Raw genomic sequence first — 27,716 nt, forward strand, 5'->3', positions numbered from 1 at the left:
TCACTCGTGAACTAGGGCTCCACAACACTAAATAACTAAATAAGCAACGTTTTAACATATTTTATAAGAAACGTGTGCCAACAATGCCTGAATAAATATATAATAAATTTTAATTTTTAATAATTCTGAAATTTAGCTCTTTAGGTTAGAGCCAGTAATTCGAATGAATATTGCAATGTTGCGAAATTTGAATATTACAATCAAATTAATTGAACAGAAATCGTTATCGCTATCGAATGATATTGCCTGTGATAACGAAGAAAAATTAAATTACATGTGATTATTATGCAAAAGTTAAACATATCCCAGTAAATGTAACGCCTTCAAGATGATAGAGGAGCTTAACTACGATTGTCAACTGCTTATTATTGCCTATTTGGAACTGAAAGACCAACTGGCATTGTGGGAGGCAACTGCACACATTCCTTCGAGTCGATTAAATGCCACTTTAATATACAGCTGGCAACACAAATTGAGCTACGTCTTAGATGAAGAGGTATTAGATCAATTTGAGGAGAATCCAAAGCAATCAGACGGCTTTTTGTGCGCTATCAGTGGAACTGTTCAACACCTGGATCTACAATTTATAAAGACTTATCAATTGCAAAAGTGGATCGGACACAGTTTTCCCTGCATGCGAGAACTGTGCTTTACCGTGAATGATAGCTGCCAGCCCGTAGGATCCTTGGTACTGCAGCTCTTAGTGGAACTTTTCCCTAAGCTAAATGCAATCAAGCCATGGGGCACCTTTTACAGCGAAATAACTGAAAAATGGACGCAGTTGCAGCGATTGGACTTAACTGAATGTTGTCCACCTATTGAGCATATATCCATGTGTAAATTCCAGCAATTAGAACAGATAACAGTACACAGTGGCTTTCTGACTCATCAGTTTATTGACAGCCTTTTAGCCTTGCCCAATCTACGAGCCATCTGCTTCCATGCAGAAGAAAGAATTGATGAAGTTCTAAATATAATTATAGATAAACGGGCCGAGCATATAGAGCGGCTTAGCTTCAACGACAGCATTTGGTTTTGTACACAGGAGACTCTGCAAAGAGCAAAGAATGTGCGTCAGTTGAGCCTAATCGAGGATGATGGCTTTCAAAGAAGTCAATTGGAAACGTTGTTATCAAATTTACCCCTATTGAAGCAATTGGATTTAATTAATTTTCAAATTTGGCGCTCGGAGAGTGAGCTTTGGCAAGCAGTTGGCAGATGCGATTCGCTTCAAATATTAAATATTTCTGGCATGCAGCTATATAACGATTTCTTTGAGTTCAGCAGGCGTCCCATGGAGACTGTCTTGGGCAAGCGCTCCAATCCTTTGATATTGTACTGCAATGACACAGGAGACTGCAAAGAACGGGTAAATGGCAATGATTTCTCTTATATTTTCTTTAATAACAAATAGTTCATTATATTACAGGTTGCTCAGTGCTTTAGTCATTCCAATTTGCTTCTCAAATGGGAGCCATTAAATAATAATAGCTGTATTGATTATGGTTATGTAAAAGTAGAATTTGCTCCCTTGGCGACGATTCAATAACTGAAGCTCAATGAATCGGAAAAATATATATAAATATATGGATATTTGTGAGTAGGGCTAAATCTTGACTGTGGGTTCATTGATAGTTTATTGACAGCATTTTAGCTTTACCTAATCCATAAACAATTTGCTTCAATAAGCAAGAATGTCGGAATGATACGACTGGATCAGCAGGCTACGATAAGGGAAGAACCTGCGTCAGTTGATCCTAATAAGGGAGGTGACTGAAGACGAGAATCTAGTAAATCAAGTGGAAGCAATGATAGGCGGTCTCAATAAACGGGTAAATGATTGCAGTGATTTTTCTAATACTTTCTTTAATAACAAATACTTCTTTATATTACAGATTGCTCAATGCTTTAGCCATTCCAATTTGCTGCTCAAATGAGTTTGCTCAAAGAAATACATTATGAATTTTATTTGTTATATCTATTATAGATATTCTATATTTCATTTGATAATTTTCCAAAGACACCATTTTAATATAAACAGTCGTAAGATCCTCATTAAATAAGGCTTTTAAGTTCGTATTTGTCGAATCAAATTTCTTTAAATTTTTTAAACTTAATCGATTTCTTAGAGATTCTCTTAAAAAATGTTAATTTACTTTGGTTAAATAAACTGTCAAAATTTATTTATACCTACTTTATCAAAATTGAATATAAATAATAAAATAAAATTCACTTGTGAATAACCTGAAATTATGGAATATAGGTATACAAGGGATAATATGGTACATACATTCTAAATAAGGATCAACAGCTAATCTGTACGACCTATAAGAGCTAGAGACAACATGCATCTATGTACGGGACATTTTTGTTCTGTAATTAAAAATTATTTGGCGTTTCTAGTGTCTTGGTACATTCATATATACATGTATGTCCACATGTAACTGGGTTTAGTATACACAGATACAAGTTAAGCAGTGTGTTTGAAAACGCCCAACGGGCACTCTCGACTAGAGTTTCCTTGCTGCTATATTCAATAAAGTTGTCATCTACGTCGTATGTGTGTTTGAAGTTTATTTTTTATTGTCACTAAATTAATATATGTGTTCGAATTATCTCAAGACTAGGCGAATTCCTTCAGTGGTTGAGTTCGTTATGCGATGTGTAAACTTAAAAGCTAAATGTATGCGTAGGTGTATGTATTTGGGTATGTATGTGGGCATGTGTGTGTATGTGGGTAACATATCTAAGGCTACGTATTGGGCTTAAAATTCTTGAATGTAGAGAGAATTAATCGTGCTTATCTGTGACAGTAACAAAACATTTTTAGATTCGAATCTTTAATGCAGTAGCTCTGGCTGCCATACAGATTAATGCGACTGATCGTGCCGGTTAGGGCGCTTCTATAGCCAGTCATTCGCACCGTCGACTCGAAGACAGCCAGACCCGGCTTGGTCTGGAATCTAAGCGTAATATCCACGCCGTAATCGCTCGTTATGTCTTTGACAATTTTTTTGTGCGGCTCTGCAATCAGGGCCTGTAAGATGGAATTCAAGTACAGCGTTCGACATTGAGAGTGCGCCGATAATCGTTCATTGATCAAACGGACCAGATAGCGTGCAGCACGCTGAACGCGTGCGTCATTCGTTGGCAGCTCCTTGCGCTGATAGCAGGTGCACCAGTGGGCCGCAATGCCGGCCTGTTCGCAATTTCGCGCCAATGGCACCGGCATAAATAAGCTAATACCACGGAGCATTGTGCTGTCAGAATCTTGCAACTCTGCCGTGCCTTGTTGCAGGCGCTCCGGCTCCAAGTTGCGCATGTCGAGCAGCTGCAACAATGTGGCGTGCAGATCAAAGGGCGTGACCAGACGTTTGGCATTCAACTCCAGATTGGCAACGGCCAGCGGATAGCGTTGCTTGAGCCAACCGGGATACAGGGCCATAAGCAGGGGCTGCCGCTCCTCCATCATGCCCTGGTAAGTGCGTCGAAAGGAGCCCCAGCGCAGGCCATGATCGGACATCAAGAGCACCAACGTTCTATTCAGCACGCCGGACTCCTGCAACCGCTGCAAAGTCATTGCCACCTGAAGATCTAGCAGCTGCGGTGAATTTAAATGATCGTGAGAGAGCGTCACCGACCAGAAGAACGAAAAGAATAGCTCATGCTGCATCTTTGGCACAAATTTACGTATATACTCGAAGAGCACATCCGCTGTCCTCCGCCCACCCATGCACAGCTTGAAGTTGAGGTCCGGGTTGGTGGCTATATGCGCCTCCATCTCCAGCAGCATTGGATGCAAATAATAATCCGTAGGCTGTCGCCGAAAGCCACTATGATCGAAATTGAACAGCCCGAGGGAGCTCACATCCTCCGCAAAGATCGTCCTGTAGCCCGCCTGCTTATAGCGCTTCCACAGGAACGTGCAGCCATCATAGCTCGGCTGTGCCATGGGGGCCACGCAGGATATGTTCAGCTCCTGATCATCCAGACCGCTCAGCAGCGGAATCAAATTGGGAAACGTATTGTCACCCACCTTATTGTAGCCCCAGAATTCCACATGGGATAGATTATTCCTTATAAAGGCAGCAGAGCGCTTCATTTGACGAAGGAAATTTAAGTGTGAAACGCTATCGATGCCCAACACCATGATCGAGATGCGATCCTGCTTCGACCCAGTGTCATTCTTATTACTATTATTATTATTAAAGCTCACACGTTTGAATGCCTTCTTTTTGTGCATGGTTCCGTTGTCGGGCTTGTCCAGCACAAAGAAATGGCAATCGGTATAGATCTCTGACCCAGTTGCATCCTCGCAATTCATGCACATGAATTCCAGGTCCTTCGGCAGCTGCATGATCTCGGCCAGCTTGATGGGCACTGGCGACAGCTGCTGATTCTTGGTGTCAGTGAGGCGAAGAACTACCTTATAATGACAGCTGATCTCCGAGAGATTGTTGATCTTATAGTATTTTAGCTGCTCCTGGGCGTTCAAATTGAGCAGCAACTGCCCGGCAATCGTGTCGCTCGTCCTCGTCAGCGGCTTAGGGCACTTCACTTCCGATGGACTAAACAGAAACTGAGCTATAGTATCGTCCAGCACCTCGAAGTGGGGCATCCGACAGCCAGGCGTATCTAGAAAGTACGCCTGGGTCGCATTATAGTCATCATCGATGTGCGCTATGAAATCGAAGCGATCGCGCAGTCTCAGTAACTGCGTCCTCAAATTGTAGTCCACAAACAAGTAGGAGAAGATGCACACACAGAATATAATAATCACAATCTTCTTAAATTGGCCACGATTCCGGGTCATGTTGTAGTATTTATAATAATGCTGTAGATCGCGTTTTGTCATATACTTCGGATCCATTAAATATTTGCTTCTAAAAGAAAGAAAAAACTTCATTATTTTTTTTGTTACTATTATTTTTTTGTGAACTATGTTTAAAAATAAAAAAACCGAAAACATAATTTGTTTTCAAACTTATTTATAGCAACAATTACTGCCTCTTCTCGTATGCCCAGAACAGGCAAAGGTTCATTGTCTCGCTGTGTCTCAAAGAGTTTGTCTATAGCTGACAATATTTAATGCTGACATGTCATTAATTAAAGCAACAAACAATATAATGTCCAACACAGACACACGCAGACAGAGAGAGGCGAGCTGTACTCACACCTCTGAGCATCCTTTGATGAGCCAGGCACGAACAAGTCGAAGGCGTCACTTTTTATGAGCACAAGGACGTGATGTTGTCAATGTTTTCTTTGATATATGCGCACAGTAATGTGTGTATATATATATACATATATACAAACACTAGCGTCGAGCTAAATTGTGCATATGCAACTAGCAGGCAGCGCTATGCAATGCAAATTTATGGCTGCATTTGGTAGTAGCAACGATAGAAGCACAAAAATATAAATAAAACCAGATAGCTCTGTTCAGAGGTGCCTGACTAGGAGATACCCTGAAGACCACCCGTAGCATAAAAAAGAATACAAATAAACTGGATACCAGAACGCGAATCAATTTCCCCGACGCAACGCACATCGTCTGTACCTACGCACTGCACTGCTTTTTGCTAATTAGCCACATTACTTCTGTTACTTAACGGATTTCAATGATTCTTGCAGCATAAGATCCATTATCCATCGGAGTATTTGTTAGCTTTGTAATAATGCTAACTCTGTCATACATTGGTTATATTTGCAGCTGAGCGTGAGATCAAAGAATTTTTTTGAATAATATATAATTGACATAAAACTATATACCAATTTTGAAAACTTGCTATCAAGTCGAACGAATGATTATTTAATAGCTACAGTTGGATGTTTTTAATCGACAACATACAACGTCTTTCTAATCATATATATATGTACCTTATGTGGTCTGCCACGCCTCCTTCTGCCTGTTACAAGCATTTTAAACACATTTTGAACGGATTCAGGGTAGACAGAAACCAAAATCTAACGAAAACTATATATAATTTTTAAAAAATTGATTTCCATTTTTAAATTAACTCTTAGGTTGGTTAGATTCAACGATTCCATCTTAATTTTATGCAAAACAGTTCAAGGAAATTAAATAAAATGTATATTAAACAAAAGTTCTGAATTTGTACCAATCAGCCTAAAAGTAAGCAATGCTTTTTGCAACATTTAGTTCACGTAGTAATTTTGCTGGATTATAGCTTATCTAAAGCAGACTTCGTTTCTAGCGGCAAAGAAAGCATATTTCAAATAGATTTCTGTTTGCGTTACAATTTTATTCAATTGATGCTCAAATGGCATTTTCGCTTGGGTAAACACACAGGGATAAACTCAACGTGCAAATGGCTTACGAATTGCTTCTTTCACACGCACACAAGCTCTCATACACGCACACACACATACTCATACTCATACTTACTCATAGCTCATATCACCGAACTTTCGGTTATCCTTTGTGGTGTAGTAGGCACGCATTTTAGCACCTTTTGATTGAAACAAATCCTGGCGTATAAATCTAGTCTCTCACAATTTCTTCAAGTCCTTGACATTTTAGTTGTTGTTTTCACTTTACATTAATTGTTTGTGCACCACATTTTGTTGCAAGCACTTTCTCATTGCACATTGAATACAACACATTTTCTACATTGCTGCCTCCTGTTTGGTCACCAGCCCGCCCCACGCTGCGCGCCGTTCCGCTTGTAGAGCCTTTTTATTTGTGTATCAGTTTACCTGGAGCAGCTGCTGCTGCTACTGCCAGCCCACCAAACACTGGATGCTGTGCGGGACTAGGCCGCCCGCTAGACGCCGTAGCAAACGCTCTCACAGTCTCGTGCGCTCTCTCTCTCTCTTTCTCATACTTTTGCGCCTTTGCTCTCTGTTGTTCTCACGTTGGCTAAGTGTTGGAAAGTGCGCAGAACGGCCATCTTGACAGCTGCCAGGGATGCTTTAAATCTGATTGCAATGCAACTTATTTAATTTGAACTTATGGAAATTATTTTGAAAAAAATTAAATAATAAGAAAACATGTTTACTTTTAAAACAAATGTTATTTTAATCTTAATCAGAAACGAAAATATTGAAGAAATTATATATTTTGTTAAAACAATATAAATTATATATTAAATATAATGAATTAGCAAGAAATAATAAGCAAAAATGATTGAAAATTAGTATAATTAGTAATATTAAAAAAAATAAATAATAATAAATTGATTGAATAATATAATAAAAATAATTAATATAAAAAAAACTCACAAAAATATATTTTAGAAATGAATAGAAAAATGGAATAAAATTTTAAAATAAAAAATATAAAATTATGAAAATGAATATTACATATTATATTAAAGGAGTATAACAAAGTAAAAAAGGCTTAGACGTCGAACGTTCTTGTTTCAATATAAATACATATATTTTTTTACTCAATTGTTGCTTTTAATGTTTGATATTATTTGGTTGTGGTTAGGGTGAATGGGTATAAAATATTTACTGTTATAATTATTATTTACATGTAAAGTCAGTGTGATTTAATTAATAAACATAAGCGAGTGGAATTATGGAGGTCAAGAAACGCATTCAGCTCGATTTTTATGGCCAGTGAACTCGAAGTATAAACGCCTGCTGTGCAGCTGTACTGTGTGGGAGTTGTTTATATATAATGTATATTCATATAATATAATAAACTATAATAGAGTATAGTAAATCAGAGCAAGGATCGAGCAACGTTTGCTTAAAAGTCACTGCAAATATTTGAGTCGAAATGAATTGAAAAATAAATTCGTTTTTAAGTCAGGCGTGGGCCACAGCTTGGTCAAGAGTATTAGCGACAGACTTTGTGCAAGGCGCACATGCAAATCCTTTTGCCTGTGTACTTGCCAAACAGGACATCATGCAGCGCACTTTTGCTCATTAGCTGCCAGCCGAAAGATGGCAAAAGCACGCAGGATCAATTGGCTGCAACAAGTGGCTGTGCGTGTGTGTGGGCATGAGCGTGTGCGTGTGTGTGTTAATAACACCAACTGCTGCAGGCTTTCTTGTTGGCCTCAACATGGCATTTTTATGTTCAATAATTACAACAACAAGGACGTAAATCACAGATTGGAAAAAAGCATTTCACTGTTGCCCCGCCCACCCGGCCGCCGCCGCCGCTTGGCCGCTGCTCGGCCACCCACTTGAGATTAACAAGCGTTAGTAATGTTTCATTATTGTAAAACAAAAGCAAAAAAGTAACAAAAAATAAAATAATGACTGAAGGCGGGAGCAAAAAATCGTCTATAAAAGCGGGCAGCGCATCAGGCGAACGTTTCAGTTGAAATTTCAAAGTGCGCTCAAGTGCAAGCCCCGAAAAACTAAAAGGGAGAAGGAACTGCTGCTAATTAAGGCTACCTGGCTATAGCGAGAAGGACATCCATCGATATGCTGCGCCGTCAACGCCGCCTGCAGCTGGACAACAGATGCAACAGGAGCTGTAGGAGCAGCGGCAGCAGCAGCTGGCGGAGTCGCAACTATTTGCCTGGTCTGCTGATTGTGCTGCTCGTCCTACTCCAGAGCTTCGAGCTGCATATGTGCCGGCAATTGATGGGCGTAACAGCGCACAGGCGACACGATGCGGATAAGGAGGCGCCGTTGCTGCCACTCGAGAAACGAGCCATCGCACCGACCACCGTTAGCCAGCCGGAGGAGATTTTCAGTGCGCCCAACGATGCGGCTGACATGAGCTATGATGAGTATCCGGTAAGTGTTGACTGTCACCCCCACTTGCCACGCCATCCGCACCACCAGCCCCAAAATTCGAGATTTGCGTGGGCTGTTGGTCAAACCCAAAAGTGTGTCTCGTTTTACGCACACAATTTGCTTGGAAATGTATATTTTTGCATTTGATTGCTTGCCCTGCAGGTGATAATGTTACCTTGCTTTGATATCGCAACGGGACTGGCTCTTAGATACCAGCATATTTATACATATATATATACCTACATCTACGCCAGCTACCTTTGTGGTTGCTGACGTCACATCATTTTAAAAACTTTGTCAAGCTCAACAATCTGACAAAAAATAAGAACAAGAAACAAAATATGTTTTGTGGGCGTTTAGTGAATTACGTATACGCCAGGTAACTGAAACCATGTAGCTTGCCGTGTAACTTATTTGTTGCAAACTATTATAGAATAAACGTGTTAGCTATTTCTATTTCTCTTTTCTTTTCTAAAATATATTGCCACATCAAGAGCTATATATATATACTTTTTTATATATATTATTGCTATATATTTAAAATTCTTACAAAAACTTGTAAATAATTAATTAATATTTTTATCCAAGGAATCCATTTACAAGTTCTTTTTATAACGCAAAACAAATTTTTATATATTTATTTATTTTTCTTTAACTTAGTCTCCTTAGTCTCCCTTTAGGCAACTTAATCTAACCAGAAAATAATTAATGTAAACGATGAGAAATACACAAAACGTTGCTGAGGGGAGCAAGCAAGAGGTGATAAGGGGAGATTTGATTGGTGTCAAGATACGGTAGGGTAGGTTCTGATGGGTGAAGGTAGCTAGCAGATTTTTGGGCTGCTATTGTTATATACTATTTGTACTTTGGACCCATTGAAAATGAGAATTTAGGAACATTTTTGTGTTCCAGTATATTCCAGTAACAGACAGAAAACCCAAAAGTGCGCAGCAACCAATGCATTTATGTATTTGTGTGGTTTGCTATGTGTGCTATAAGAAAAAACGTAGAATGATTCCAATATTAGCTCTGTGCAGTGTGCCGAGTGTAGCTGCTGGGCGGGCGCTCACTTCGAACCACTGTCTTACATTTTTTATTTTAATTTTATTAGCAGATATATATTGCATTAAATTTTATATCTTATAATTAAATATATTTAAGCTCATGTACATTTCTTATTTATTTAAATATTTTATTTAAACGTAGAACATTTTAATCAAAATAAATTATGCTTAAGTAATTATAATTAAGAATTTGAATTTCCATAGCAAGTTAGAGAGCTAAGGAAATAAATGTTTTCTAGTTCTGTTGGCTTATCTCTAAGCTTGTCTTCTAATTTGTAGCACAGCTCTTCTGTAAACCCAAGTCTCTGCTCTATTCATTCCTTAGATGGTGGTGCCGAAGCGTGCTGCCTTATTGCTGGACCGCCTGATGGTGGCCCTGCATCATGCGCTGGAGAACGAACGTGAGGGTCATCGCATAGGCGAGTTCTATGCGAACAAGAACATGGTACAAATGAAGCCTGCGGACTACAGAAATGCTTTGCAGCAGCAGCAACAGCAGCAGCAGCTACAAGCAGCAGAGGATGGTAAGCAGAACCAGAATAGAATAAAATATATAAAATATAATATATATATATTTCAATAGTTGGCAATCAGCCATTGAGTGGCCACAGCTTTCACATGTATAGCGATGATGATCCTGGCGTGATGTTGGACTACGATTTCAAAGATCTAAATCAAATAAATCGCGCAACGGGCGAAACTGTAAGTTGGATATTGAAACCAAAATATGCAATAAAAGATATCAATTAGCATGTGGCAAATGGTGTAAGAAAATTTCAGTTAATGGCAAAGAGCTTTCAGAGAAGAGCCGGCACAACTGCGGTTGGCATCGATGCTGCGTCAGCGGCTGCAGCTGGACCTGGAGCTGGTCCTGGTCCTGGTGCTAGTCCCGGCCTCAGGCGCATCCATCACGTTTCCAATGGAGGTGGTCGCATGTATTGGCGCTGCTATTTTAATGCCGTTAGCTGTTTCTAATCCAACCTACTAACCAACCAACCAACCAACCATTAAACCTAACCAATTGAAACTCCATTCAAAAAACAACCAATTGGCTCCAGGTTCGGCTCCAGCTTATTGACATCTTCATTTCCAGTGTTTTGCGTTTCCTTGGCTGCTATGAAAGTTGTTCGCATGATTAACTGAAATCATCTGTCAAACATATAAATTGTAAACTGAAAACATTTTTTGTAATTAACATTATAAATATATATATATATTTATATACAGTCTGTCAAGAAACACTTTACACAGTGGAAAAAATCTCAATTTTTTGACTTTATGTAAAAAAATAAAGAGTTTTTGTTTAATTTAACTAATTTTTTTTAATGGTTAACTGTTTAATAGGTATTTTTAAATCAAATTATAGAAAACAGAAACAAAAACAATAATGGTGAAACTTAAAAAACAACAAAAACTTAGATTACTCATATTTTACACTGTCAAGAAACTCTTTACACACTTCTTATATATTGTTCTAAATTTAAAATGTAAAACTAATTATAACTAATTTTGAAATACTTAATATTTAGTATGGCCCCCCTTAGCATTCTGTACATGTTGGAGTCTTCTTTTCATTGAGTTGACCAAGTTTTGAATATACTCTAGGGGTATCTTCTGCCACTCTTCCAGTACGAAAGCTTTTAGCTGTCCACGGTTGGTTGGATTCCTTTTTCCAACCTTTTGCTTTAAATAAGACCACGCATGTTCGATTGGGTTGAGATCTGGGCTTTGGGGTGGTGTATCCAAGACCTTTCCGCAGTTGTAAAGCAACCAATTACGTACATTATACTCCTTATGTTTTGGATCGTTGTCTTGGTAAAATTTAAAAGTTGGCCGATTTTCACTAATAAAGCCAAATTTGGTTAAAAAATATTGCTCGGCATTCATTGTGTTTTCAATGAATACCAATTCACCGACTCCTTGGCTGGAAATGCAGGCCCAAACCATAACCGACAGCTTTCCAAATTTGACTGTTGGAATGATATTCGCTTTGTCGTAAGCTTTAGAGACCTTTCGCCATACTTTGGGCGGACCTTCGTTGTAATACAACATTATTTTGGTCTCGTCGCAAAATATAACGTCCTTTCAATACTCCTCTGGGTGCCTAAGCATAGTAAGAGCAAAACAGAAGCGCTTTTCCACATTTGTCGACGACAGCAAGGGTTTCTTACGTGCCACTTTCGAAGAATACCCATGCCGTAGAATAGCCTGACGGATCGTTTCGTGGGACACATCCACACCACACTCTTCTTTGAGCTCCTTGGCAAGAGTTCTGGTCGAGATTTGGGGATTTGATTTGATCTTTCGCATCATAAGGCGGCTTGCCCGATCAGATATCTTTTTTTTTTCGGCCACCCACACCCTTTGCCTCAAGTCTTCCCTCATTTCCGCGCGACTGAGAACGTTGTATATGGTTTTTCTTGACACAGAAAACATTTCCACTAATTCTGGAACTGATTTGCCCAACTGCCGATTGTAGAAGATCAATTGGACAACATCGAAGCTTAATCTCTTTCCGGGCATTATTAATCAAAATTTGTATTGCTTTTATATGTGTACTCAGCCAAATTTCGCACAAAGTGAAAAATAAACACAAAAATAGAGATGCATAGACAGATTCTAAAGGCATAGTTAACGGTAAAGCCCCGTTATTTCTTAGAATCAGAGCAAAACAGATGAAGAGAACAAAATGTGTAAAGAGTTTCTTGACAGTGTAAAATATGAGTAATCTAAGTTTTTGTTGTTTTTTAAGTTTCACCATTATTGTTTTTGTTTCTGTTTTCTATAATTTGATTTAAAAATACCTATTAAACAGTTAACCATTAAAAAAAATTAGTTAAATTAAACAAAAACTCTTTATTTTTTTACATAAAGTCAAAAAATTGAGATTTTTTCCACTGTGTAAAGTGTTTCTTGACAGACTGTATATGTATAAACGTGTATATCCATATTGTATTGTATCGCTGCAGCTCTGCTCTGTGTAATAAATATTAAAATACAAATCAAACTTCGACTCTTACTACATCTTTGGGTGAGCTTTCTATATGGACTGACGAATATCGAGAAAATGAAATAGGTTTATAGAATATATAACTATGTGCTCAAGGTCAATCTATACATACCCAATTCGACCTCGAGCTCTTAAAATTAGTTCGACTTAGTTAATTGAAGGAGTAGCAGCTGCTACCTTCTGTCTATTACACAGACTTTCCTAGTATGCAATTTATCTGCTGCTACATTTGTAGTGTATGATATATATATGATATATGTCATTCGAATATATATCCTATATGATATATGTCATTGCATAATCCATTAACGCCGTTGGATTTGCTGTTGCGTCGTGGGCTCCAATAGTCGGACGCTAATTCTCTTTAATATTGATTGACACTGTCATAAACGGTCGATCACACACCTGCACACACACACCATAATTCATTCACTGTATTTTGTATTTTAGTTTTTGCCTTATCATCGCTGCGTGCAAACCCATAATATCTTTTTGTTGTACTTAGTTGAGATTGTCACAAGCGGAAGTAGCACTTAGTAGCATTTATATACTAGATATTTTGCCAATGTGCATTTGCAATTTATTGTTAGACTTACAGCAGACTTTATAGCTAATTTAGCTTCTATTTTGCTAACTGGATAACCATCCACTACCAGCTCCATTTATTCTACAATAAAATTCGCATCAAGCCTTAAGTGATAAAGCACAAAACTTCTAAATGTAGCTCAAATTGCAAATATAAAACTATAAATATTTAATTTTATAATTTTAATATACATAAATATTATTAATGCTATATAAAAATATGTGAAATATTTAATATTTCTTGCTCAAGTTTTCCCTTTAAATATAATTTTCTTAATAAACTTATAGAAAATTCTTGACATTCAAAAAAGTTATGCATCTTGGCCCTCCTCCTCCCATGCCTCTGCCGACAGGAATCAATGCATATCATTAAATAATTGCAAGCTGTTTCGACTCTATGGCTTGGATCAGTTGTTGCTTGTGCAATGCACGTAGAGCTCGTTATGGCCAACTTTAATTGCCTGTTGGCCAAGTTTTATTGGCCAATATGTGCGAAATTAACGATGTTGCAATACAAATTGATGTTGCAGCTCAGTTAGTAGCTGCTTGCAACGTTGCCAAAATAATAACCAGCAAGAATGCTCCAGTGAGGAGTACTCGACTGCGATATATCCTGCAAAAAGCAATATTTGACCTATTTTTCGTTTTCAGCTTTAAGTTCTCTAGCTCTTATATTCTTCGAGCTATCTCTCATTCCATTTTAATCCAGATTGAGAAACATTCAAGATTTTACGTGTCGACAGATTGAAAGCCCGATATACCCGCTTCACTGCGCGAACGAGTCTGATAAAGTTTTGTCTGCCTTATCAGAAGTCAGCTTAGGATAAGCGTCTGCCCATAAATCAACGTGTTGCTCATATGATGTCACTGATTGATCAGCGCTGTGACGTTTTGTTCTGAATATGTTCACATATAGTTACTAAATGAACTACTGAATTACCAGTTGAATATTATCTAATGTCCTTGAACTGCTGAACTATGAGCCAGTGTTTAAAATGGAAGCTTTTAGTTCATATAAAGCAATTGAATAACTGAAATAGTTTTAATATAAACTTTTCTAACTCAAATATAACTAGTGTTCACTGCCTAACTTAACCATTTAGTAAACTGGTAAAGAAATGAACTGTCTGAAAAGTTAATTAAGTTGTTTTAAATTCTAATTAGAATGCCATTCTGGTCAAGTGCGCAATCATTAAATAGCTAGCATATGAACTTCGAAGTAAGTCAATAGAGAAAGCTGATTTGAACTAGAAATTCCCAAAAATGAAATTTATAAATAGTTCATGAACTTGTAAATAATTGAACCAGTAATTGAACTGATTCCGTTAGGAATTCTTATTCCCATTCATCCCATTCATACAAGAGTTCGGCCGCTACAATTGATTTACAGCGCCAACAAGTATGCAACAAGTTTTGCCAATCAACAGGTATCAACACACTACTCACCACACACACACACATAGATACACACAGTCATACATATGTATGGTTATCAAGCTGTGCGCGTGTGGTGAATAATCGGGCTCTTAAGCCGCACGTTGTTCATATGCAGCATTGGCAACGATACGACAACGGCAACAGCAACAGCAACAGCAATTGTTGCAGCGGGGCGGCAACAACAGGCAGTCCATACGCCTAAGCTACCCCTAACAGCTCCCCTACAATTCCTCTAAACCTACGTTGCCCAGTGCCCCCTCTATGCGAACACCTTTTCTGCTTCCTGCTGTCGTCGCTGTTGCTGCTGCTGCTGCTGCTGCTGCTACTGCTGCTGCTGCTGCTGTTGCTACTGTCGTCGCCTTTGTCAGCGCCTGCTATTTTGTATATAAAGCCGAGCGTCGTCCATGGCAAACATCGAGTTCACAATTTCACTTCTTGGCGTTCACATCGAGTCGAAACAGTTGAAACGGATCCTCTCCAACAATATCGCATTTCACTTGTGTTTGCAGTACCATAAATTTAACAATTCCGTGAGACACACACACACTTATATATATATCTCAATACATATAAAAGAGAAATCGTTTTCGCGCTCCAACAATTTGCCCGAAATCAATTTTGCCGCCGCTATTTGCTTAGCCAGCCCAATATCCTTTGCGGTAAGTTTTTTCTATTTATTGTATGAGCCTAATTTCGAGTTATTGTTTGAGTTTATCTTAATCTTGGGGCAAGAGCTTGATATCAAGCATCTTCTAATATATTTATCAAACGTGATACAATTGGTAAATGTTCGAGGCGGATTCTGGTTAGACATTCTTAGAAACTTCATTCAGTAATAATTAAACTAATGAATTTAAAGACATAAGTTCAAAGCAAAATTTGCTGAATTTATGAGCTTATTTTTTTATTTATATTTTTATTATAAAATTTTTTGAAAATAATAAAATAATTTTACTTAAAACATATTATTATTATTTATTTGTAATTTGTATTATTTTTTAAGACTTTGAATATATATCGAATTTACAATATATTTTTATTCATTTTAGCATTAAGAAAATATTTAACTCAGTATTTGAAAGTGCTTTAAGTTTTTTTATTTTAAAAATTTGTAAACAAAATAAAAAAATATTTTGTGGGAATTAAAATTTAGTTTTTAAAACAATCAATATATAGTATATTTATTATATTTAAATATATTATAAATTATATCTATCAAATATGCTGCGGAAAATCAAAATTGTTGTTCGTTGAAATAGCTGCCTTTGGTTCGAGAGATTTTGGCTGAAAGACTGATCTGAGTTATATTTTAATTCAAATCATTAAAATGCTTTGATATATAAAAGTCGTTAAGCCCTTGTAATAATATGAAAATTGGTTAAATAATTACAACAATTAAGGCTTAAGCTCTTCATGCTAGGTTTTTCATGCCTTGAGTCAACAAATTTTGAAAGTCTATTAAAATCAAATTTTATTTTACTTTACAAAATCGAAACTATAAACGGGTAATGCTGGCCATCTCAGTTGGCTGTTTAAGAGTAATCTTCGCTAGCCTTTTGCAATTTATTAATTATTTAATAATCAAATTCGGCTTATGGTTTTTCTCGGAAATGGTTTGTCAAACAGATTGACATTTAGACATTTTCTTACACGTGGAAAGCTCGCTTTTCCTAACTGCTTTTACACCGGTTGACAAATGTAGCCAATTAATCATTCGCGCTGGCAGCGCTTTGTCTTTGCCTAAATTGAAATTCATGCTCAAAATACGTCACAAAAGTGAAAAAATGCAAGTAAAGGTGAATAAATTGAATGTGACTGACTGGGAAATACGCTAGCATATAAACTGTATGGCAGAGATAAGATTGGCCATTAACATTTACTTTAGGAACGAAAAGTAAAAAAGGAAATCATATAGAAAAAATATAAAAAAATGATTTTAAAAAATATATAAATTCTTATTAGAGCTTTGCTCAAATAAAACATGCTCCAAATGAAACTTGCTCAAATCAATTTTGAGAAATATTTACTTGAAATCTTATTAACTTTACACACACTCAATATACCCCATTTGACAGCCTGACAAAGGGTGTATGCGCAAAAATAGATGTACTTTTGGGGCTACTGTAAAACACTCCCCAGCCGTCAAAATCAGGTCGAAGAAAAAGCGTTTCTTAAGGTGCCTGTTGCGTGGGCCACGATATGGAAAATTATGTGAATTATTTGTGATGTGTAAAAGAAAGAAAAAGTTCGCATCATTTGCTCTCGCTCGCTGTAAATGTAAATGGCAAATAAAACTTCATGTTTTCTTATCGTTTCTGTTGCTATTTTTTATACCAGCTAGCATAGTTTCCTAAGTTTATTCTATAGGCGTATTTGCCTTGATTTGAAAGCCGAAAACCGCAATCAAATTGCATTTAATATTTATTACAAGCTCCAATACAAATATTTCAGTGAGGCATGGGTGCGGGCCGCCTTTGGGGTAGCTAAAATTAGATGGCCAAAAGCTGATGAAAGCCCAAATTGATGGCGAAATGCTAAGAAGAGTTCAACTTGAGTTGCCCAACTGGAGCAATACCAATCAAACAACTTTCAAGTGGGGCCAATTGTTGACAGACAAACAATATAAACTTTTTATTCAAATGAAACATTAAAGGCTCTTAAAATATAAATGGTTAGTTATTATATTTTTATGAAATATGCGACTTTTAAATATTAAATATAATAGATGGATAGAAATTTGTATCTAAATTGTTTTACATATTTTTATATATAGTCTTATTTAAGAAATATATATTTTTTATACATATAAAAATATATATTTTTTATTATTTTTAGTTTTCATTCTATTATTTCTAGAAAAGCAAATTTAACTTAAAAATTGTTTTCTCGTTATTCATATCTTTATTGTTCTGTTAAAAATTAAATTATATTAATTATATAAATTATTAGAAAATAGTATTGTTACTGAAAGTTCTACAGACAATGATGTTATCTTACTAAAAAAGGAACTCTCAAGAGAAAATATTATTTAAAATATACATTTTTCTCATTATTTTGGTAACAATCTATTTTTGTACTCTGTTCAATATTATTATCAAATTTCTTGCATTCTTTTCATGTCCCTTATAATAGCAATTTCCTTTAAATACACCTTGTTAAAATCAAAAATGTATTGAAAGATATTTGACTCCAAGCCAAGCGATTCAAGTGGGAAATCCTTTGTTATATTCGCCAATACAAAAGCTTCTCCATTTCAAATTCCCATTTAATTTGACAAATATTTCTTAATTTCAAATTTAAATAGAGTCCCCTCACGCAAGCCTTTGATGTAGCAATTGTTACCGACAAACCGCAAAGACCGCAACTACCAAAGTAATTTGATAGCACTTGAGATAAGTTTCAAGTTTCAAATGGAACGTAGTCAGCTTAAGAAATTTTAGAGAATTTTAGGGCCTTAGGTCTGAAGTGGCAAGAAAAGGAAAACGTGTCACAACTGCGTCAGACACGAGGCGCGGCTCAGTCTTATAATTTTTCATTTATCATCAAACAGCGTATCGCATGACCGTCAAATAAATCATGAAGAACAACAGCTTACAAAAAGGAAAAACGGCCAACTCTAATTTAAAAAGGGACGGAAAAAACTAGGGAAAACTCAAGAAAAACTGTGCGAAAATTGCAAAATTAAGCCGCTTGCAGCAAAGCTTAGCATAAGCCATCGGGAGAGAGAGTGAGAGACGTGTGTAAAATTGCATTACTATCCTCTCGCTCTCTTCCACTCTCTCTCTCTCTCGCTCTGTGTTGTAGTCTGCTTGTCTGTGTCTACCCTATATTAAATTTCCAATTAACATTGACGCGTTATTTATCAGCCGCAATAAAAGTGTCCTGATTATGCTCGCTACCCTAGACCCCTTCCTGCCTTTCAGCCACGCCCCCTGCCTCCAGCTTGCTTCATTATTCCATTTGATCTCTCAGCTTTAGCTAGACTACCGTATGCTGTTTGCCAACGCTTCAAGCGTCTACAGTACACCTAAGTACTCCTCCGCCCCAGCTGCCCGATTGCTTGTTATTAGTTTTATTTATTGCGCGTTCGAACTCAACCAAACGGACTGTGTAGCTGGCATTTTTTGTCGCTTCTCTATCTATTAAGCATTTTATGACTTGTTGTTCCATTTACTAAATATATATATATACATATATATATATATATATATATATATATATATATATATATATGTACATATGTATACGGCATTATAATTATCTATGCCTTTGGTATTAACTGTTGCATGCGTGAGCGTTGCGCCGGTTTTCATGTCAAACATTTGTACCTGGATTTTGGGGTTTGCACTATTATGACAGGGCTGAATGGCTTTCAAAGTTAGTCTTTATGTGTTTATAGATAGGGCATGGGCCATAGCTAAAAAGTAGTAAAGGAGTTAGTGCCATTTAGCAAAAGTAAAACAAAGTCTAATTTGTTAAGTTTTCAAGTTATTAAAATTTTTAATGTCTGTATCAATATTTTTTTATTTTTGTAATATAATATTAATGAGCACACTATTAATTAAATTCATTACATTTTATAGAATTCAACCATAAATTGAGGATTTAAAAATTCTACAATATACTTTTAAAATGTTGCCCCAAAAAGTATGCTATAAAAATTCGAAATTTTCTCATTGACATAATTTCGAGAAATATATATTTACGTTATATAGACCATATTTCTGTGATTCTGATCTGAACTATATGTATATATTAATTTATATATATTATGTATCATCCGTAATAAAAATATATTCTTATCTGCAGTTGAGCTCAGTGAAAATTCTTTCCCTATAAGCTAAAATCTTGCCTCATACTCTTTCATTTCTTTTAAGAGCAATAGACAGTTTCTAGTTGGTTAGATTTTAATTTTTTTGGTTGCATAAAATCCTGGCAGCATAAACCATGTTGAATAACCATAAAAAGGAGAGAAGATAATTTAGCTGTTTAAACTTTTGCAGCTGTCACAGTTTATGGGCTGCTGCTGCAACAGTCAACTCTGCGGCACGTTGAAGTCGCTTGTGGCAGGAGACATTAACATTTACGGCTTGCCTCATTGAGTTTCGGTTTCGTATTTGGTTTTTTGATACCCACGCTGCACACTTACCTGTTGCTGAGCGCTACCTGCGGCAATTTATGACCTGCTCGCTCACATATTCATGCGACATTTTTGATGCCACGCCCATTTGCCTATGATGTCATTAGCATGGCCGTAATTAGTCAGAGATGATGGGATACGCATGAGCGTGTGTGTGACCCACTTAAATCAGGACCTGCAAATTGGTCTCCACAGAAGCGTAAACGTATTTACCTCGTACCTCGAATGTTAGATGATGTCTCGACTTGACTCCTGGTCACATAAGCTCTTCCGCTCTTCATCTTCTTCTTCGTCAATTAATTTGTGTGATTCGTTTCGAGTCTAATTAGTGACAGCAGCCACTTGTCCTGTCTGCTGGGATCCTTTGAACTATTTGCTTGCATTATGTATTTGAATCAACCTTTTCTCTGTTGCATAACAAATGTATGTTCCGGTGCACCTCCTCTGTCCCCTCTCTTTCTCCACCGGTCGCTCTCATTGAATAAAAGTTCAATTTAGAAAAAACTATACAAATAATTTATCATAACTTTAATTAGTATTATTACTTTTACCGTTATTGATATCATTGTCATAGCCATTGTAGCTAATTATAAATTGAGTAGTTTTATTGGCGGCCTAGAAGAGCCCTATAAATAGTCGTGACCGCCAAGTTGCTGGCTTCCAGTGTTCGAGTGATGGTGGCGCGTGGATTACAACGTTGGCTCTATGAGCTCTTTGCCTACTATGCGATATTCATCGGTGTCACGAGCTATCGCTACGATTTTAATCTGCGTCTATATAGAAATACCAAATGGACGCAGCTCATCGCCAGTTTGTCGAATCTAATCTTAGTCAGTGTTACGATATTGGATTTGGCTTGGGTCTGGTTCGACTACTTAAATGTAGATCGGGTAACGGGTGAAATTATCCAAATAGATTTCACCGTCAACGATATCGTTTGCGTCGTCCACCTTCTGCAGCGAGTGCCTCGAGAGCGAGCGACCAGTTACATAGAGCAGGAGCTGCAACAGTTGGCCGGGCTCTGTCAATATTCCTGGGCGACCAAGGAAAAGCAGCGCAAACAGGACATGAGGCGTTTGCGGCGCATCTATTTGGTCAAAAGTTGTTTAATTTGGTTTTTCGTAGCATTCCTTTTCTTGTTTTTGATAATAGCTCATCAATTCGTGGACTTGGTGTATGGAAATTTATACGTAGAGTATCCGATTCTGATCCTCAAAATCCTAGCCTTGGACAGTCAGGATGTCATAATGCATTTGCACTTCTTGCTCAGCGGCAGAATTTGTAGGCTTTATATGCGTCTCAACAGTCGCCTAAGGGAACTGGTAAAACAGAACTCACCCGCAAATGCAGTGGAGCTTAATCATCTACGCCGGCTGCACATGAAACTGACTTCTTTAATGGAACGTTTGATTGCTACTTACGACGTGCTCATGATAAGCACTCGACTTTCTCTGATTGTAACAACTACTGCTATGGGCTACTACATCAGCATCTCTGAGTGCTTTCCGGGCACCTATAAGATTGTCGGCTGCGTCTTATATGCTCTACTTGCTTTGGATGGCTATGTCCTTGACCTGATCCTCGACTACACGGTGAATGAACACCAAAAGACTTTGTTTCTGCTGCGACAACACTATGAGCTTGACCAGCCAGATACGCAGCTCTCTAGAGGGGTAGCTACTCTCCACTCCCATCCACTCCTCACATACTCTCTATACTATTTCTTTCAGTGTGATGAGTTTGCTCTGCAAGTTACTTGTTTTCCAATGCAAATCAAACCCTACGGCCTCTTCACTTGTAGCACTGCCACCTGGTTGAGTAATATTGCTTGCATTATAAGCTGGATGGTTGTTATATTCCAATATCGCATCGCGTCCGAGGCTAAACACAATAATATATAAATATCCATTATAGATTTTTAAGAGGGTGTCATATAAAATCTTAATACTTCATTTTCATGATAGAAAGGCAATATGTTGGGTTCTTTAAAGGCAAGCGTAATGTTAATTATATCTTTTTAATATATCAAATTAATAAAATCAATTAATGAACTGTGAAACTGATTAATCGCTGTCTGTATAGCAACACGCAATAGTGCATATCGCATTATATATTCAACGCTATTGATTCTACGTCTAGGCGGCTCTTATATAGTTGCGTCCAGTTAGTTACCAACAATCAGTGTTCGAATGGTTACTCGGCGGTTACAACGTTGGCTCTATGAGCTCTTTGCCTACTATGCGATATTCATCGGTGTCACGAGCTATCGCTACGATTTTAATCTGCGTCTATATAGAAATACCAAATGGACGCAGCTCATCGCCAGTTTGTCAAATCTAATCTTAGTCAGTGTTACGATATTGGATTTGGCTTGGGTCTGGTTCGACTACTTAAATGTAGATCGGGTAACGGGTCAAATTATAAAATTAGATCTCACCGTCAACGATATGTTTTGCTTGCTGCGCCTCTTACAGCGAGTGCCTCGTGAGCGAGCGACCAGAAATATTGAGCAGGATCTGCGAAGCTTGACTACGTTCTATCAAAAACACTGCTTATGGAAGGATAAGCACGGCAAGCAGGAAATGTGTCGGTTGCGGCGAATCTATTGGGCCAAGAATTGTTTAATTTGGCTGTTCACAGGATTTCTTTTATTGTTTTCGATAATAGCCTATCAAGTCATGGGCTTAATGAGTAGAAATATATATTTGGAGTATTTGGTTCTGATTCTCAAAACCCTGGCCATCAATACACAGGATATCATAATGCATTTACCCTTCCTGATCAGCTGGAGAATGTGTAGGCTTTATATGCGCCTCAACAGTCGCCTAAGAGAACTAGTAAAACACAACTCACCTGCAGATGCAGTGGAACTTAATCATCTACGCCTACTGCATATGAAACTGAGTTCCTTAATGGACCATTTGACTACTACTTACGACGTGCTTATGATAAGCACTCGACTTTCTCTGATTGTAACAATTACTGCTATGGGCTACTACATCAGCATTTTTGAGTTTTTTCCGAGTATCTGTCAGATTGTCGGCTGCATCTTATATACTCTACTTGCTTTGGGTGGCTATGTCCTTGACTTGATCCTGGACTACACGGTGAATGAACACCAAAAGACTTTGTTTCTGCTGCGACAACATTATGAGCTTGACCATCCAGATATGCAGCTCTCTAAAGGGGTAGTTACTTTCCACTCCCATCCACTCCTCACATACTCTCTATACTATTTCTTTCAGTGTGATGTGTTTGCTCTGCAAGTTACTTGTTTTCCAATGCAAATCAAACCCTACGGCTTCTTCACTTGTAGCACTGCCACCTGGTTGAGTAATATTGCTTGCATTATCAGTTGGATGGTTGTTATATTCCAATATCGCATCGTCTCGGAGATGGAACAAAAAACAAAATAAATAATATTTATATATTTCATTGTCATTGTCATTGTAATTTTATTTTAATTTTTATTGTTATTGGCATCACCATGTTTATTATCAAAGAGATAAATTATTTCATTTCTTATTGATTATAAAGTCTTCGAATTTTCAATGTCTTGATATATCAAATACTTGATAAATTGTGAATTGCCATAATAGAAAATATTTTGATTAATTGATTAAGGACTGTCTAGCCACACGCAATAGTGCAAATCGCATTATGTATTCAATATTATTGATTCTACCTCTAGTCGGCTCTTATATAGACTCGTGGCTATTCAGTTGCCGTCAATCAGTGTTCGAATGATGGTGGCGCGTCGGGTGCAACGTTGGCTCTATGAGCTCTTTGCCTACTATGCGATATTCATCGGTGTCACGAGCTATCGCTACGACTTTAAGCAGCGTCTATTGAGAAATTCCAAATGGACACAACTCTTCGCCAGTTTATCTAATGTAATACAGTTCGGTATTACGATAATGGATTTGGCGTGGGTCTGGTTCAATATAGTGAAACTGACTGGAGTAACAGGCCAAACAATCCAATTGGATACCACGGTCAACGATGTTGTTTGCCTGGTGCGCATCCTGCAGCGAGTATCTCGGGAACGAGCTACCAGAAACATTGGCAAGGAGCTAAGACGGATAAGCGAATTCTATCAATATCGCTGGGGGAGAAGAGATATGCTGAACAAACACGATTTGAGGCGTTTGCAGCGCATCTACTTAATCAAGAATTGTATTATGTGGCTGCTACTCGGATTTCTTGTCTCCTTTTCGCTTACCGCTGCCCGATTCTTTGGCTTGACGGAGGAAAATATTTATGTGGAGTACACACTAATAGTCCTCAATGTCCTGGCTATGGACAGCCAAGATGCGACAATGCACTTGCATTTCCTGCTTAGCTGGCGCGTCTGTCGACTCTACATGCGCCTCAATAGTCACATAAGGCGGTTGGTCAGGGGCAACTCACCGGAGCATACCCTGGATTTGCAGCACCTCCGCTGGCAGCACCGGAAACTGACCTGTCTTGTGGAACGCTTGACTACTGCTTACAATGTGATCATGATAAGCAATCGCCTTTCGCTGATTATCACTGCCACAGCTTTGGGCTATTACATCACCGTATTTCGAGACTATCCCAGTATCTATCAGATTGTGGGCTATGGTCTGTATGCTGTGCTTGCTGTCGACGGCTATGTTCTCGACCTGATCCTGGATTGGCTGGTGAATGAACACCAAAAGACTTTGGTTCTGCTGCGACAACACTATGAGCTTGACCAGCCAGATACGCAGCTCTCTAGAGGGGTAGCTACTCTCCACTCCCATCCACTCCTCACATACTCTCTATACTATTTCTTTCAGTGTGATGAGTTTGCTCTGCAAGTTACTTGTTTTCCAATGCAAATCAAGCCCTACGGCCTCTTCACTTGTAGCACTGCCACCTGGCTGAGTAATATTGCTTGCATCATCAGTTGGATGGTTGTTATATTCCAATATCGCATGGCGTCGGATATGAAACAAAAAAAGGAATAAATATTTATCATAGATTCTTAATTAAATGTGATTTTGTTTGTTTATTCCTACGAAAGGCTTTAATTTGATTGGTATTCATGGATCTTTAAGGTTTGTTTGATCAGTTATCTTATGTAGTGTAATTTATATTACATCATTAAGACATATCAATTTTCAATTGTTTACCCAAGAAAAAGACAATATTTTTGCCTTTTACTCACTGTGTACAGAACCCTTAAAGTACTTATGGACATAATTTCTGTTGAATGCTTTTTATATTAATACCGACTAACATTGTTTCCCTGCTTACACTTAGATTAGACTGTCAAAATATCATTATATCAGAAGCTTCAAGTATTCAACTTGAAGGGAAAATGTTTCTAGACTGGCATAATCACAATATACCCAACACCTAGTAAAAAACAGAGTAAAGAGAATTTGTATATACAGTAAATACTTTAATATGATGACTAGACAAACATTGCTCACTGTCTATATACCCCTTATTCCGCTTCAAAGCAGAGTATATATTGAAAAATAAAGAATTTCTACTCTATTTATACACTATCTCTCTCTGTATGTATATATAACCAACACAAGCTTATCTACCAGTCAACATCTCCTATTCCCCATGGTTAAACAGGGTATATAATTATATTGATTGGTTTCCCTGGAATTGGAGCGGTAAACACTTGATAATCGGCAAATAATTGGTATGCTTATAAACGCAATCAGATATTTTTGTTAGACAACGCACAGTGGGGTCTTCTTGACATTTCTGGTTGAAAAAGAAGCGTTTTCAAATGGAAAGGTCACGTCTAAAAGTAGCAAAATTCGAAAGTTTATTTTGAAGCTGATTCATTTAGAAACAATAAAAAACTTTTTCTTTTAATGAATTAATTGTTGGTAAAGGTTTGATTGCTGCACAGCTGTTGCTCGCAAATAAAATTGCTCAATGTGTAATCGTTAACAAAGGGAACACCCCTAATAAAAATAAAGCGTTCGCCCTTTCAAGGTCTTTTCACAAAACGTATCTTGAATCACGTTCACGGCAAAATTCAATTAAAGTTGGAAAACATTTTCTTGTCTAGTTGTTAGAGCCGCACGTGGCAGCTATGGCAACTGGCATGTTGAGCCTCTCTCTCTCTCTCTCTGTCTATTGTGCTGCGCTTTTCAAGTTCATATCCGATTTTAATTGCGGAAATGCATTTATGCTGCAGCCTGTTTGCACCCCCAGCCCAAGCCCCAGCCCCAGCCCCAACCCCATGTTATGGCATACTTACACAATGCAATGCGGGTCACGTTTGTGGCAACAAGTGTCCTGTTTCCTGTGTCCTGGCCAGCTGCCTGCTTATGAGCCATTATCCTGGCAGCTTAGCCAAAGCAGATTTGCTCTGATTATCCTTTGTCCTTTCAATGAAGTTATGAGATGGATGTAAACTGTGCACTTTGATTTGGGGTCTAGAAATTTGACATTTACTAGAAATATTCCGATTTAAATTAGATTTGAACCTGTGACCTAAAGTATATATTCAACACTTTAAAAATAAAAATGGTTTAAATATATATAATTTATTTATTTTTTTATTTATTTATTTTTTTCATTTATATTTTCAGCCCAACAACAAAAAAGAAACCCAATAAAAATGATGAAATTCGTCCAAATCGTGTTATGCTACGGCCTTTTGCTGAGCGTGTTCTTTGCTTTGAACGAGGCGCGACCATCGGCAGCTGAGGCGACTGCTGTAAGTAAAGCCTTGGCTATTTGTGTGACTCAGTTTAACGGACTATAATTGTAGGAAACTGATGGACTGGATCAGCAGGATGTAGAGGATGTGCGTGCCGCCTATGGCGGCTATGAGATGCCCGCCCAGGCGATCTATCCGAACTTGCCCATGGATCGCTTGCAGATGCTTTTCGCACAGTACAGACCCACGTAGGTTACCACTATGCGCCGATATATAATATAGTTCTCTCTTTTTATTGGGCTTTCTTTATGTCTTCGATGCATCCTTTTTAGCTACAGCGCCTACCTACGCACTCCCTCCTATGGCAACATGAACGAGCTCTTCCGCATGCCCGAGAGCAAGCGTCAAGTGAGGTACAGGCAGTGCTACTTCAATCCCATCTCCTGCTTTAGAAAGTAAATGCCAACAGCCGATGACGACGATAGCAACACAAACACTTAAAAAAAAAAAACAAAATAAAAATCCAAAAACACAGCCCAATTGAAAAATTAACATTTCAAACTATGGAAAAACCGTTTAGCATAATTCCAATGCCAATATTTAGTGCAATTAACTAAAGTTAAGACTCAACGCTCTATGAATGTCTATTAAACACAAACAAACAAATGATAAATTCTAAATAATAAACTTTGCACATAAATAAAATTTATGTTTTTGCACTTGGCTTTCGTTAAGATCGACTTTTCCATTAACAATTTCTATTATGCTTGCATATGGTGTGGTAAAATAATATTTAAATAAAAATATTTAAATACAAATATTTAACTAAAATATATGATTAAACTTATTGAAACGGAGTTCAATTTCCTCTTGTAAATTAAACGTTTCAAAACTATTGTATAATAAATACACACATATATAGATAAATATATATATATATTTATTTGAATGTACACATGAATAGAGTCCAGCACTTATTTAACTATCTATGTAAAATATAAAAGCTCTGAATAAAGTATTTAAAATATATATTTAACAAAAATGCAGAATTTAAACGGATTTATTTGTATATAGCTAACAATGCTGAGGGGTGTTTACTGTACAGGCAACAACCTG

General features: G+C 37.4%; 4 protein-coding genes across 13 annotated transcripts; 3 read left to right on the forward strand and 1 right to left on the reverse strand.

Moving 5' to 3' along the window:
- The first annotated feature begins 132 nt into the window (after window positions 1–132).
- On the forward strand, window positions 133–2,056 carry LOC111595185. The gene is made up of 4 exons (XM_023308765.2): window positions 133–1,369; window positions 1,430–1,596; window positions 1,655–1,832; window positions 1,896–2,056. Exons 1-2 carry the CDS (start codon window positions 329–331, stop codon window positions 1,547–1,549), a joined length of 1,161 nt encoding a protein of 386 aa, XP_023164533.2. The 5' UTR covers window positions 133–328; the 3' UTR covers window positions 1,550–1,596; window positions 1,655–1,832; window positions 1,896–2,056.
- Window positions 2,057–2,699: 643 nt separating this feature from the next.
- On the reverse strand, window positions 2,700–6,947 carry LOC111595192. 6 transcript variants are annotated; one of them, XM_023308775.2, is made up of 2 exons: window positions 6,410–6,947; window positions 2,700–4,883 (listed from the first exon to the last, which is right to left on the reverse strand). In XM_023308775.2, exons 1-2 carry the CDS (start codon window positions 6,463–6,465, stop codon window positions 2,801–2,803), a joined length of 2,139 nt encoding a protein of 712 aa, XP_023164543.2. In that variant the 5' UTR covers window positions 6,466–6,947; the 3' UTR covers window positions 2,700–2,800. The 6 variants fall into 6 exon arrangements, with proteins under 6 accessions (XP_023164543.2, XP_023164549.2, XP_023164546.2 ...); XM_023308781.2 differs by lacking the exon at window positions 6,410–6,947 and adding an exon at window positions 5,697–5,819; XM_023308778.2 differs by lacking the exon at window positions 6,410–6,947 and adding an exon at window positions 5,614–5,819.
- A 736-nt stretch (window positions 6,948–7,683) lies between these two features.
- On the forward strand, window positions 7,684–10,934 carry LOC111595186. Of its 4 annotated transcripts, XM_023308767.2 has the most exons (5): window positions 7,684–8,177; window positions 8,245–8,724; window positions 10,114–10,312; window positions 10,372–10,490; window positions 10,539–10,934. In XM_023308767.2, exons 2-5 carry the CDS (start codon window positions 8,407–8,409, stop codon window positions 10,761–10,763), a joined length of 861 nt encoding a protein of 286 aa, XP_023164535.2. In that variant the 5' UTR covers window positions 7,684–8,177; window positions 8,245–8,406; the 3' UTR covers window positions 10,764–10,934. The 4 variants fall into 4 exon arrangements, with proteins under 4 accessions (XP_023164535.2, XP_023164534.2, XP_023164537.2 ...); XM_023308766.2 differs by having other exon boundaries at window positions 7,684–8,724; XM_023308769.2 differs by having other exon boundaries at window positions 7,684–8,724; window positions 10,590–10,934.
- Window positions 10,935–15,249: 4,315 nt separating this feature from the next.
- On the forward strand, window positions 15,250–27,281 carry LOC111595188. Of its 2 annotated transcripts, none has more exons than XM_023308771.2 (4): window positions 15,250–15,479; window positions 26,530–26,657; window positions 26,712–26,848; window positions 26,933–27,281. In XM_023308771.2, exons 2-4 carry the CDS (start codon window positions 26,559–26,561, stop codon window positions 27,057–27,059), a joined length of 363 nt encoding a protein of 120 aa, XP_023164539.1. In that variant the 5' UTR covers window positions 15,250–15,479; window positions 26,530–26,558; the 3' UTR covers window positions 27,060–27,281. The 2 variants fall into 2 exon arrangements, with proteins under 2 accessions (XP_023164539.1, XP_023164540.1); XM_023308772.2 differs by having other exon boundaries at window positions 26,939–27,281.
- The last annotated feature ends 435 nt before the right edge of the window (window positions 27,282–27,716 follow it).

Source organism: Drosophila hydei, unplaced genomic scaffold (genome assembly GCF_003285905.1).
Source record: "Drosophila hydei strain 15085-1641.00,03,60 unplaced genomic scaffold, DhydRS2 tig00000172-arrow-pilon, whole genome shotgun sequence".
NCBI classification, from domain to species: domain Eukaryota; kingdom Metazoa; phylum Arthropoda; class Insecta; order Diptera; family Drosophilidae; genus Drosophila; species Drosophila hydei.

What these genes read in the sequence shown, in the direction of transcription:
- LOC111595185 (XM_023308765.2), top strand. Translation starts at nt 329, where the DNA reads ATGATAGAGGAGCTTAACTACGATTGTCAACTGCTTATTATTGCCTAT. An exon ending in CAGGAGACTGCAAAGAACGG is followed by an intron (nt 1,370 to 1,429) that starts GTAAATGGCAAT and finishes ATTATATTACAG; the next exon opens with GTTGCTCAGTGCTTTAGTCA.
- LOC111595192 (XM_023308775.2), bottom strand. Translation starts at nt 6,465, where the DNA reads ATGCGTGCCTACTACACCACAAAGGATAACCGAAAGTTCGGTGATATG. An exon ending in TTCGGTGATATGAGCTATGA is followed by an intron (nt 4,884 to 6,409) that starts GTAAGTATGAGT and finishes TCTTTCTTTTAG; the next exon opens with AAGCAAATATTTAATGGATC.
- LOC111595186 (XM_023308766.2), top strand. Translation starts at nt 8,407, where the DNA reads ATGCTGCGCCGTCAACGCCGCCTGCAGCTGGACAACAGATGCAACAGG. An exon ending in GCTACAAGCAGCAGAGGATG is followed by an intron (nt 10,313 to 10,371) that starts GTAAGCAGAACC and finishes ATATTTCAATAG; the next exon opens with TTGGCAATCAGCCATTGAGT. An exon ending in ATCGCGCAACGGGCGAAACT is followed by an intron (nt 10,491 to 10,538) that starts GTAAGTTGGATA and finishes GATATCAATTAG; the next exon opens with CATGTGGCAAATGGTGTAAG.
- LOC111595188 (XM_023308771.2), top strand. Translation starts at nt 26,559, where the DNA reads ATGATGAAATTCGTCCAAATCGTGTTATGCTACGGCCTTTTGCTGAGC. An exon ending in CGGCAGCTGAGGCGACTGCT is followed by an intron (nt 26,658 to 26,711) that starts GTAAGTAAAGCC and finishes CTATAATTGTAG; the next exon opens with GAAACTGATGGACTGGATCA. An exon ending in TTCGCACAGTACAGACCCAC is followed by an intron (nt 26,849 to 26,932) that starts GTAGGTTACCAC and finishes CATCCTTTTTAG; the next exon opens with CTACAGCGCCTACCTACGCA.